General features: G+C 44.4%; 1 protein-coding gene across 6 annotated transcripts in view; it reads right to left on the reverse strand.

Moving 5' to 3' along the window:
• Positions 1–12,674, reverse strand: part of ddc (dopa decarboxylase) — a 237,719-nt gene that overhangs the window by 196,752 nt on the left and 28,293 nt on the right. For 5 of the 6 annotated variants that reach the window (XM_085988121.1, XM_085988120.1, XM_085988119.1 and 2 more), the window contains exon 5: positions 3,195–3,329. The exons of the other annotated variant lie outside the window; for it this stretch is intronic. In XM_085988121.1, coding sequence (XP_085844247.1) covers positions 3,195–3,329 — 135 coding nt within the window. The remainder of the gene's footprint in view (positions 1–3,194; positions 3,330–12,674) is intronic. 6 annotated transcript variants of the gene reach the window in all.

The raw sequence follows: 12,674 nt of genomic DNA on the forward strand, positions 1-12,674 counted from the left end.
CCAGTTGCTCTCTCTTCCCCCCAGTCGCTCTCTCTCTCTCTTCCAACAACAACATGCCCTCAAAAAACCCTTGGCACCGCCGGGCACTTCAGCTAGTATTACATATGAGGGCTGATTTTCTGACTGCCCAATCCCAGCACAGAGCTTCACGCACTGGCAGCACATATCAGAAAATCGCAGGTGCTCTTGCCATGATATTCTACCTATGATGGATAGGAAATCACGGTGCATGTGTCTGTGATTTTCCAGTATGTTCTCTTGATGGGTGAGGCTTGCACTGGTTTCTGAATTTTTCATAAAACTTATATTGTGATAACAGAACTGAAGGGTACAAAGATTAAACCGGGAAATCGCAAGCAAAAACATGAATGAGAAGAAATTGTTTTTTCCCACAGTGCAGTAGATATGTGGTTTAGACTCCCATCAATAGCAGTATGTAATATGTTAACACCTTTAAAAGGGAGCTAGCTGAATATCTAGTCAATAAAGAGATTTAAGATGATAAATATATACAAAATGCAGTGATTTCTGTCTGTTTGGAACCATGGTGAACGTCATGTGTGGAATCCAACCAGTGAGGGTTGAATAAGGTAGATTGTGATGTTAGACTGATGTCCTGGAATGATGCAAAATTATCTTTGGGATTGGAGGCTGATGAAATTTCATGGAGTTTTATCTTTGTGGAAGTTTTGCTTCTGCTTATCCACTTCCATTAGGAGATTAAATAGGTTGGGGAAAATCCATCACATGAAATTTTCACATGATCTGCTGGAGGAAGAAGACCCAGTGGCCTTTCCTCGTTCTACTCGGGTGATTCTGCAATCTGGCACTTTCAGCAGGGATCGGCACTCGCACTGGATAGGAAATCATAGGTTGCATGCCACAATTCCCTTCATATTTTCTTTTGTTTTTATGCAATGTGCAATTGCACTTGACCTCTTCTAGGGAATGTACAGAGATTCATACGTGTTCTGCGGGTCACTGACTATCTGCGATTAGAAGTCAGACGTGTTAAATTTCTATGGTAAACTAATGAACTAATTTATGCAAGAGATAATCATTTATAGAGTACGCAGATGGATTTGTTTCTCTCCAGATCATTGCATCTGTTATCTACCAGAAGAACCCTGTTGGAAAAATATTAATGGCTACCGTGACACAGAGGCACTCTCCAGATCTGTCATTACCTCCCTGGTTAGCCTAAATGTACTTAGACACTGCTATTAAGCCTTAGTTTGTGCAGATTTTCACAAGGATGGACCCTTCTGCTTAATTTCCTCCTCTATGATTGTATCTCTAATGTTTCTCTTCTTCCTCAGAAACTGAAATCACTTTGTTTGTTCCAATAGCAATAACAAAACCTGACTGGTGGTGTAAGGATTTTAAAGTTCTGGAAACGGGGTCATTTAAACAATAGGGTTGAACACACATAGCTGTAGCTGTGTAACAGATACGCCCTCCACACAGAGGTAGCATAGTCTCGGAGTGGCACATTGCCGTTCCAAGAGTGGGAGCCAGAGGCAGCTCAGGTCAAAGAGGTAAGGGAGCACAAGTTTTTTCAAAGTTCCTTGCCGCAATGTTAGGTCCTTACCACAAGGGCAGTTATCCTTCTGGGATTGATTGCCGTTTGATTTTGTTGAACTTTGAGGTTCATTTCGGCACAAAACAGAACCTACACCTGCTCTCAGTGCAAGTAAGGGCTGGGCCAATGATAGGCCTAACTTGCGGGATTCCCAGGAATATTCCACACTTGTCTCCAAACTACTGCCAACACATAAGGTATTTTGTGGCGAGTGTCTCACCTCCTGACTCCCCAAAGCCTTTCCACCATCTACTAGGCACAAGTCAGGAGTGTGGTGGAATACTCGCCACTTGCCTGGATGAGTGCAGCTCCAACAACACTCAAAAAGCTCGACACCATCCAGGACAAAGCAGCCGGCTTGACTGGCACCCCATCCACCACCTTAAACATTCACTCCCTGCACCACCAGCATACCGTGGCTGCAGTGTGTACCATCTACAAAATGCACTGCAGCAACTCGCCAAGGGTTCTTCGGCAGCACCTCCCAAACCGGCAACCTCTTCCATCTAGAAGGACAAGGACAGCAGGCGCATGGGAACACCACCACCTTCACGTTCCCCTCCAAGTCACACACCATCCTGACTTAGAAGTCTATCGCCGTTCCTTCATCGTCGCTGGGTCAAAATCCTGACACTCCATCCCTAACAGCACTGTGGGAGTACCTTCACCACACGACTGCAGCGGTTCAAGAAGACGGCTCACCACCACCTTCTCAAGGGCAATTAGGGATGGGCAATAAATGCTGGCCTTGCCAGCGATGCCCACATCCCATGAACGAATTAAGGGGGAGTGGGCAGTTCAAGTACCTACCCCCACCCTCTCACCACCCCGCCCCATTGCCCCCGAGATTGTAATTTGAGATGTAGTTAAAAAAGGGCAGAAACCTAACAGATCTGGGTTTCTGCCATGTTTTCTGATCACCACCATGGGAATTCCACCATATTCGTGGCAGAACAGCAAACACAACAATTTGTATTTATATAGCGCCTTTAATGTAGTAAAACGTCTCAAGACGGTTTACAGGAGTGCCATAAAACAAAATTTGACACCGAGCCACATAAGGAGAAATTAGGGCAGATGAAGGTTTTAAGGAGCGTCTTAAAGGAGGAGAGAGGTAGCGAGGCGGAGAGGTTTAGGGATGGAATCCCTGTGCTCAGGGCCTAGGCAGCTAAAGGCACGACCACCAATGGTTGAGTGATTAAAATCAGGGGCGCTCAAGAGGCCAGAATTATTGGAGCGCAGATATCTCGCAGAACCGTCACAGATTTTCCAGACTAATGTCAACCACATCCTAATAATTAGCTAAATTGGTACAACTTAAAGTGTTATAAGTTGTGGATCTCCTAAAACACAAACCTACTGCACTTAATATCTTCAGAACAATGGTGCATCATTTTTCCCCTGAATGTTACAAGGAAAATAATTACAGAAAGTAAAGAGTTTTTAATACTATTTTTTCAGTTCTTGTTGGCTCAATGTTCAACATTCACTATTCAACAGTTTTCATCTGTTTTAGAATTCTAAATACCTTACAAGTGGCTTAATATTGACATTTAATATTTGATGAGGTCAGTTCAAAGAAAAGAGACAGAGCGACAATAGCAATGCTCACCTGCTCTGATGTGTAGGCCACCAGCTTTGACTGGATCATGACGTCTTCAAGGTCAGGACTTTTTGCTTGAATTTGTGTAACCACCTTCTTTCTTGCAGCAAGAAGTGCCACCAGTGTACTTTCACTGGCTGTGCCCTAAATAAGGCAAATATGTACACAAGGTTAAAATGGACTGTTATGCAGAAATTCATTTATTTTAAATATCAGCAATTTAGTAACCTTAGTTAATTATAAGACCACTGTTAGAACAATAGTAAACGGCTGATGGTTTCCAAAAAAAATCACTGATAAATAAAATTAAAGAGTTAAATGCATGGCTCAAAGACTGGTGTGGGAGAAATGGGTTTTGCTTCTTGGGACACTGGCACCAATACTGGGACAGGAGGGAGCTGTTCCGTTGGGACGGACTCCACTTGGCCAGTGCTGGGACTAGAGTCCTGGCGAATCATATAACTAGGGCTGTAGAGAGGGCTTTAAACTAATTAGTGGGGGGGTGGTTTCTAGAGAGCAAATAATAGAAATGACAACAGAGAAGGTCATAGACTTAGGTAGCAGTGGGGGAATTAAAAAACAGAATGTGTCAGGAAGGGACAGAAGGTATGGAGTAAAAAGTAAAGTACTAAAAAGGGAAAAAACAGGAACTAAGTGTTACAAAACATATTTGAAAGTTCTTTATCTGAATGCACATAGCATTCGTAACAAAATGAATGAGTTAACGGCACAAATAACGACATATGGGTATGATCTTGTGGCCATTACAGAAACATGGCTGCAGGGTGACCATGACTGGGAATTAAACATACCAGGTTATTTAACAATCAGGAAGGACAGGCAGGAAGGGAGAGGAGGTGGGGTGGCTAGGTTAATAAAGGAAGGAATCACTATAATACAGAGAAATGATATTGGGTCAAAGGAGCAGGATAGTGAAACAGTTTGGGTGGAGATAAGGAATAATAAGGGGAAAAAAACACTAGTGGGTGTAGTCTATAGGCCTCCGAACAGTTGCAACTCTGTTGGACGGAGTATTAATCAGGAAATAGTTGAGGCTTGTAATAAGGGAACAGCTATAACTTTGGGGGATTTTAATTATCATATTAACTGGACAAATCAAATTGGGCAGAGAAGCCTTGAGGATGAGTTCATTGAGTGTATTAGGGATGGGTTTCTTGAGCAGTATGTAACTGAACCGACCAGGGGGCAAGCAACCTTAGATTTGGTCCTGTGTAATGAGACAGGATTAATTAAAAATGTCCTAGTAAAGGATCCCCTTGGAATGAGTGACCATAACATGGTTGAGTTCCATATTCAATTAGAGGGTGAGAAGGTTGGATCTCAAACAAGCGTGCTGAGCTTGAATAAAGGAGACTATGAAGGTATGGGAGCGGAATTGATTAGAGTGGACTGGGAAAATAGATTAAAGGGTAAGACGGTACATGATCAGTGGTGTACATTTAAGGAGTTCTTTTACAACTTCCAAAAAATATATATTCCACTGAGGAAAAAAGGGTGTAAAAGAAAAGATAGCCATCCGTGGCTAAGTAAAGTAATTAAGGACAGTATCCGACTAAAAACAAGGGCATATAAGGTAGCCAAATCTAGTGGGAGGATGGAAGATTGGGAAGTCTTTAAAAGACAGCAAAAAATAACTAAAAGATTGATTAAGAAAGGGAAGATAGATTATGAAAGTAAATTAGCAAAAAATATAAAAACAGAGAGTAAAAGTTTCTATAGTTATATAAAAAGAAAAAGGGTGGCTAAAGTAAATGTTGGTCCCTTAGAGGATGAGACCGGGAAATTAATGGTAGGAAATATGGAGATGGCAAAAACACTGAACAATTATTTTGTATCAGTCTTTACAGTAGAGGACACTAAGAATATCCCAACACTGGACAAACAGGGGGCTCTAGGGGGGGAGGAACTAAATACGATTAAAATCACTAAGGAAGTGGTATTTGGTAAAATAATGGGACTCAAGGTGGATAAATCCCCTGGACCTGATGGCTTGCATCCTAGGGTCTTGAGGGAAGTAGCGGTAGGGATTGTGGATGCATTGATAATAATTTTCCAAAACTCACTGGACTCAGCAAAGGTCCCGGCAGATTGGAAAACTGCTAATGTAACACCCTTATTTAAAAAGGGTAGTAGACAGAAGGCTGGAAACTATAGACCTGTTAGCCTAACATCTGTGGTTGGTAAAATGTTAGAGTCCATTATTAAGGAGACAGTAACGGGACATTTGGATAAACATAATTTAATAGGACAAACTCAGCATGGTTTCATGAAGGGGAAGTCATGTTTGACAAATTTGCTGGAGTTTTTTGAGGAAGTAACATACAGGGTGGATAAAGGGGAACCAGTGGACGTAGTGTATTTAGACTTCCAAAAGGCATTTGACAAGGTGCCACACAAAAGATTATTACTCAAGATAAAAAATCACGGGATTGGGGGTAATATTCTGGCGTGGGTGGAGGATTGGCTCTCTAACAGAAAGCAGAGAGTTGGGATAAATGGTTCGTTCTCAGATTGGCAACCACTAACTAGTGGTGTTCCGCAGGGGTCAGTGCTGGGTCCCCAACTCTTTACAATCTATATTAACGATTTGGAGGAGGGGACCGAGTGTAACATATCAAAGTTTGCAGATGATACAAAGATGGGACGGAAAGTAGTGAGTGAGGAGGACATAAAAAACCTGCAAAGGGACATAGACAGGCTAAGTAAGTGGGCAGAGATTTGGCAGATGGAATACAATACTGGAAAGTGTGAGGTTATGCACTTTGGCAGGAAAAATCGTAGAGCAAGTTATTATCTTAATGGCAAGAAACTGGAAAGTACTGTAGTACAAAGGGATCTGGGGGTCCTGGTGCACGAAACGCAAAAAGTTAGTATGCAGGTGCAGCAAGTGATCAAGAAGGCCAATGGAATGTTGGCTTTTATTGCTAGGGGGATAGAATATAAAAACAGGGAGGTATTGCTGCAGTTGTACAAGGTATTGGTGAGATCGCACCTGGAATACTGCATACAGTTTTGGTGTCCATACTTAAAAGACATACTTGCTCTCGAGTCAGTACAAAGAAGGTTCACTCGGTTAATCCCGGGGATGAGGGGATGGACATATGAGGAGAGGTTGAGTAGATTGGGACTCTACTCATTGGAGTTCAGAAGAATGAGAGGCGATCTTATTGAAACATATAAGATTGTGAAGGGGCTTGATCGGGTGGATGCGGTGAGGATGTTCCCAATGATGGGTGAAACTAGAACTAGGGGGCATAATCTTAAAATAAGGGGCTGCTCTTTCAAAACTGAGATGAGGAGAAACTTCTTCACTCAGAGGGTGGTAGGTTTGTGGAATTTGCTGCCCCAGAAAGCTGTGGAAGCTACATCATTAAATAAATTTAAAACAGAAATAGATAGTTTCCTAAAAGTAAAGGGAATTAAGGGTTACGGGGAGCGGGCAGGAAATTGGACATGAGTCTAGGTTCGGAATGGTCATGGCCCTGTGGGTAGTGGAGTGGGCCCAGGGGCCGTGTAGCCTGGGTCTGCTCCTACTGTGTTCTAATTCTGTGTTAGATTTCAGGAGATGGTTTTATTCCTGTTCCTGGCTGGGGTGGAGATCGCCTTTACAGAAGGTAAGTACTGTAGAAAATATAGGGACAGAGTGATCTCCTGGAAGAATTTCGATCGCATAGATGGGTCGGAGAGGAATTTCCCAGATTTTTTTCTCCCAAATTGGCCATTGGGTCTTTATCTGGTTTTTCGCCTCTCCCGGGAGATCACATGGGTTCGGGTGGATGCAGAGTGATAGAAGATTTGAGGTTAGGATCAGATCAGCCATGATCTTATTGAATGGTGGAGCAGGCTCGAGGGGCCGATTGGCCTACTCCTGCTCCTATTTCTTATGTTCTTATGTTCTTATAAATGGTTAAATAGATAATTTATCTATATAATATATTAAATGTGTTATGTATGTTGCTCACTCCTTATTTGGGCATCATCTGTGCAGTCACGCAGTAGCTGAACACTTCTACCACTAAATAGGGCTTATAAAGCTCCAGTGCCCCAGGCTTCTGGAAATTTCAGGTAGATTCCATCTACTGTCTTGCTTTCCTTTTAGGTAAGTCATAGATTAAAATGTTACTGTTTTGCTAGTTTTATTTTTACACTTTAATTCTAAATTGATTTTTTCTCCTTTTTTAATAGTTAGATTTTTGGATACTAAGGGAACCAAGAGATTTGGGGATCAGGCAGGAAGGTGGAGTAGAGGTAGAAGCTCAGCCTTGATCTAATGGCAAAGCAGGCTCGAGGGGCCGAATGGCCGACTCCTGCTCCTATTCTTTATGTTCTTTTGTCTTTTTGTCTCCTGCCTCCCCTCTAAAATTAAAAAAAACAATCCCTTACAGACTCGGGCTTCACGGTCAAGGATTTCCAGAAACCTGGAGCTTTTAGAAAAGGGCAGCAGACCTGAGCGAGAGCGGAGTGAGAGCTAAGCGGGGATAAAGAGCGCGGCGAGAGCAGGCCCGAGACCAGAGGCGGCGGACCTGAGCGGGACCTGAGCTGGGAGCAACTCAACACTGGCAGAATTTGAAAGAGTGATGTCAGATGAAAAAAAACCTAAAGTAAGGTCAGCACAAGAGAAGGAGCTGATTGGTGAGTAGCTGGTGAGTGTTTTAAAAAAAGTTTTAAGCTTATTTCTGCTAAGTTAGTTAATAGTCTATTAAATAGAGGCATGTCAGGGCACCTCAGTCCCATGGAATGTACATCCTGTGCCATGTGGGAACTCCAGGATGCTTCCCGTGTCCTGGACAACCACATGTGCAGGAAGTGTCGTCAGCTGGTGGAGCTCGAGTTCCAGGTGTCGGAGCTTGAGCGGCAGCTGGCGTCACTGCGGTGCATCCGCGAGGCTGAGAGCTACATGGATAGCACATTTCAGGAGGTGGTCACCCCGCAGCTTTAGAGTGTGCAGGCAGAGAGGGAATGGATGACCGCCAGACCAAAAAGGAGGAGCAGGCAGGTAGTGCAGGAGTCCCCTGAGTGCATCTCCCTCTCCAACCGGAATACTGGTGAGAGTGATGGTTCCTTTGGGGAGTACAGCCAGAGTCAAGTCCCTGGCACCATGGGTGGTTCAGCTGCGGGGGAGGAGGGAGATCGGGAAAGCAATAGTGGTAGGGGATTCAATAGTTAGGGGGACAGGTGTTTCGGCGGCCGCAGACGTGATTCCAGGATTGTATGTTGCCTCCCTGGTGCCAGGGTCAAAGATGACACTGAGCGGCTGCAGAACACTCCAAAGTGGGAGGGTGAACAGCCAGAGGTCGTGATCCATATCGGTATCAATGACATAGGTAGAAAGAGGGATGAGGTCCTGCAGGCAGATTCTAGGGAGCTAGGAAAGAGATTAATAAGCAGGACCTCAAAGGTAATAATCTCCAGATTACTCCCAGTGCCATGCGTGAATGAGTGTAGAAATAGGGAGGATAGAGCCGATGAATGTGTGACTGGAGAGATGGTGCAGAAGGGAGGGCTTTAGATTCCTGGGGCATTGAGACTGGTTCTGGGGGAGGTGGGACCTGTACAGGCCGGACAGGTTGCACTTCAACAGAGCCGGGACCAATATCCTCACGGGGAGATTTGCTAGTGCTGTTGCGGAGGATTTAAACTAATTTGGCAGGGGGATGGGCACCAGGATGTAGCATTAGAAAAGCGAAACAAAGTGCACAAAGGATTGGGAGAGATGGAAAAGCACTAGAGTAGGAAATACTACAGTATTAGATGGGGTCAGAGTAAGAGAGAATACAAGAAGGTCTAAGATAGGTTTACAGTGCATGTGTGCAAACACACGAAGCGTGGTCAATAAAGTTGGTGAGCTGCAGGTGCAAATAGCCACATGGGAATATGATGTTGTGGTGATAATGGAGACCTGGCTCAAAAAAGGGCAGGATTGGGTACTAAATATTCCTGGATATAAGGTGTTCAGGAAAGATAGGGAAGGAAAGATAGGAGGTGGGGTGGCAGTATTGATTAAGGAGAATATTAGAGTGCTGGAGAAAGAGGATGTCCTGGAGGGGTCAAGGACAGAGTCTATTTGGTTAAAGTTAAGAAATAATAGAGGTGCCATTACAATACTAGGTGTATTCTATAGGCCACCAACTAGTGGGAAGGATATAGAGGTGCAAATTTGCAGGGAAATTACAGAGAGGTGCAAGAACTATAGAGTAGTGATAATGGGGGACTTTAATTATCTTGATGTAGACTGGGATAGTAATATTGTAAATGGCAGAGAGGGGGAAGAATTTCTGAAGTGTGTTCAGGAGAACTTTTTTGATCAGTACGTTTCTGGCCCAACGAGGAAGGAGGCATTGCTGGATTTGGTTCTGGGGAATGAAGTGGGTCAAGTGTCAGTAGGGGAACATTTAGGGAACAGTGATCATAGTATCATAGGTTTAGGTTAGCTATGGAAAAGGACAAGGAGCAATCTAGAGTAATAATACTTAATTGGAAGAGGGCCAATTTCAGTGGGTTGAGAACGGACCTGGCCCGGGTAAACTGGAATCAAAGAATGGCAGGCAAAACTGTATTTGAACAATGGGCTGCCTTTAAAGAGGAGATCGTTCGGGTACAGTCGAGGGGGAAAGGTAGTATTATGTCCGTGTATGATTGAGACACGGACAGCAGGAGTTGAACAAAACAAATCTTTACTGAATGGAGACAAATGGGAAACTGAAACTACAGAAGATTGCTAGCGCCTTTTATACAGGGGTGGTCACTGCCGGTACTGCAGCCTGAGACCAGTTATTCCCTTAAAGGTACACACACAACAATTCCTCCCCTTTTAGATAAACAGTACATAACATTCATTTAACAACTAAATGATAACTAATTACAATCACAATTACGGTTGTTAGATACATTGGTTGAGGTTAAGCAATTATAAGTTCAGTCTTTGAGGAGGCTTCCTGATTCTGTCTGGATAACGCCTCTTTGGGGTATCAGGTTCTTCTGGCAAGGTTGAGTCTGGATCAATGTCGTTGTTTGGTTCATCTGCTTCAAAGATCACCGATTCTGCGGTAGCTGCAATTCGTACGTCGGTTTCATCGCCAGGTGTATCAGATCGTGGTGTGGGGTTGACGTTTTCCAGTGACTCTAGAATCTGGTCAGCATGGCGTCTTACAATGCTCTCTCCAATGTCCACGGTATACATGAGAGGTCCTTGCCGTGTACAAATCGTTCCTGGCTGCCATTTCTCTGTGCGGTAGTCCCGGGCCAAAACTGGTTGACCTATCTTAAAACTCCTGGTCGGCCTTTCATTCATATTCTGAAACTGCCTGTTCTCCACATCTCTTCGGACGTTTGGCTTAACCAAATCCAAGTGGCATCGTAGTCTTCGATTGAAGAACATCATGGCTGGAGTTTGGTTGGTGACTGCATGTGTCGCATTCCGGTAGGCAAACAAGAAGTTGTCCACCTTGTGTTGTAGGGGTATCTTTTCATTACACATTGCCTTGATAGCCTTCTTGGATGTTTGAACAAACCTCTCGGCCAATCCATTAGTGGCTGGATGATATGGGGCGGATGTGTAATGCTTAACACCATTGTTCTTTAAGAACCTCCGGAACTCTTCAGACACAAACTGTGGTCCATTGTCAGAGCAAATCTGTTCAGGCAGCCCATTTCTGGCGAATATGGTTCGTAAGACTGTGATTTTTTTTCTGTGGTGGTTGAGGACATTTTTATTACCTCTGGCCACTTTGAATGGGCATCCACCGCAATTAAAAACATCGAGTCCATAAAGGGACCAGCAAAATGAATGTGCACCCTTTGCCATGGAGATGAGGGCCACTCCCATGGATGTAGAGGAGCTTGTGGTGGGGCGTTTTGGACCTTCTGGCATCCTGTACAGCTTTTGGTCATCTCTTCGATTTCTCTATCGATTCCCAGCCACGACACAAACGCTCTGGCTAAGTTCTTCATTTTTACCCCACCCAGATGACCCTCATGAAGCTCATTGAGCACTCTATCCATCAACTTAGGTGGAATTACTACTCTGGACCCACACATCAAGGTTCCTCTGCACACTGACAGCTGTTCTCTTCTCGGCGAGAATGCTGGCAGCAGTGGTTCGCCATGTGCTGGCCATTCCTTCACCGTTAAATCATAGACCCGGGATAGTGTCGGGTCATTTCGTGTTTCCTTTTCTATGCTTGCATTCGTCACGGGGAGACATTCGACTATGGTCGAGTGGAATATCTCCATTGGATCCACTGTAAGTTCTTCTTCCACCGTTGGCAATGGTAGGCGCGACAATCCATCAGCATTCCCATGCTGCTTAGGTCCTTTGTACTCGATGTCATATTGGTGTGCCCCTAGGAAAAGGGACCACCTCTGTAGCCGTTGTGCTGTCATTATCGGTACGCCCTTCTGAGGGTTGAAAATGGAAACAAGAGGTTGATGATCAGTTAGTAGAGTAAATTTTTGACCGTGCAGGTACTGATTGAACTTCTTCACCCCCCACACTAGGCTGAGGGCTTCTCTGTCAATCTGGGCGTAGTTACGCTCGGCCGAAGTTAACGAACGTGACGCAAAAGCTATCGGCCTCTCTAACCCATCAAGGAATTTAAGTGACAGTACCGCCCCAATGCCGTAGGGAGACGCATTACACGCCAGTCTTATCGGCAGTGATGGGTTGTAGTGAGCCAATACTTCCACTGAAGTGATTAAGTCCTTGCTCTTCTGAAAGGCCCGCTTACAGTCATTGCTCCATTTCCATGCCACTCCCGTTCGTAATAGGGCGTCAGCGGGTGCAGAATTGTGGACAAATTCGGTAAAAACTTATGGTAGTAATTTACCAATCCGAGGAATGACCTCAGTTGCGGCACATTTTCAGGCGCTGGGGCCTTAACAACCGCTTCAATTTTGTCCGGGGACTTATGTAACCCCTCTTCATCAATCACGTGGCCACAATACGATATCTGTTTCTTAAAAAACTCGCACTTGGGGCGGTTGGCTCGTAGCCCATGTTCCCGTAGTCTAGTGAGCACCTGTTCTAGGTTGTTAAGGTGTTCACTGTCATCTTCACCTGTCACTAGGATGTCGTCCAAGTAACACCGAGTCCCCGGAATCCCTTGCAGGACTTGTTCCATCGCTCTTTGCCATATCGCCAGAGCTGATGCTACTCCGAATACCAGTCGATTATACTGGTAAAGACCTTTGTGAGTGTTTATTGTGAAATACTTCCTAGAGGATTCTTCAACCTCCATCTGCAAATATGCTTGTGCTAGGTCAATTTTAGTAAAACGCTTCCCTTCAGATAGCGAGGCGAAGATATCTTCTATCCTTGGAAGAGGATATTGTACTGTGTGAAGGACAGGGTTCACCGTCACCTTGAAGTCCCCACAAATGTGAACCTTCCTTGGCTCCTCAGACTTATTGTTTAACGTTTTCTTCTTGACAGGAACAATGGGTGTCGCCCACTCGCTCCAGTCTACCTTA

Source organism: Somniosus microcephalus, chromosome 5 (assembly GCF_052327205.1).
Source record: "Somniosus microcephalus isolate GS21.2 chromosome 5, FLI_Smic_1.0, whole genome shotgun sequence".
Lineage (NCBI taxonomy): Eukaryota > Metazoa > Chordata > Chondrichthyes > Squaliformes > Somniosidae > Somniosus > Somniosus microcephalus.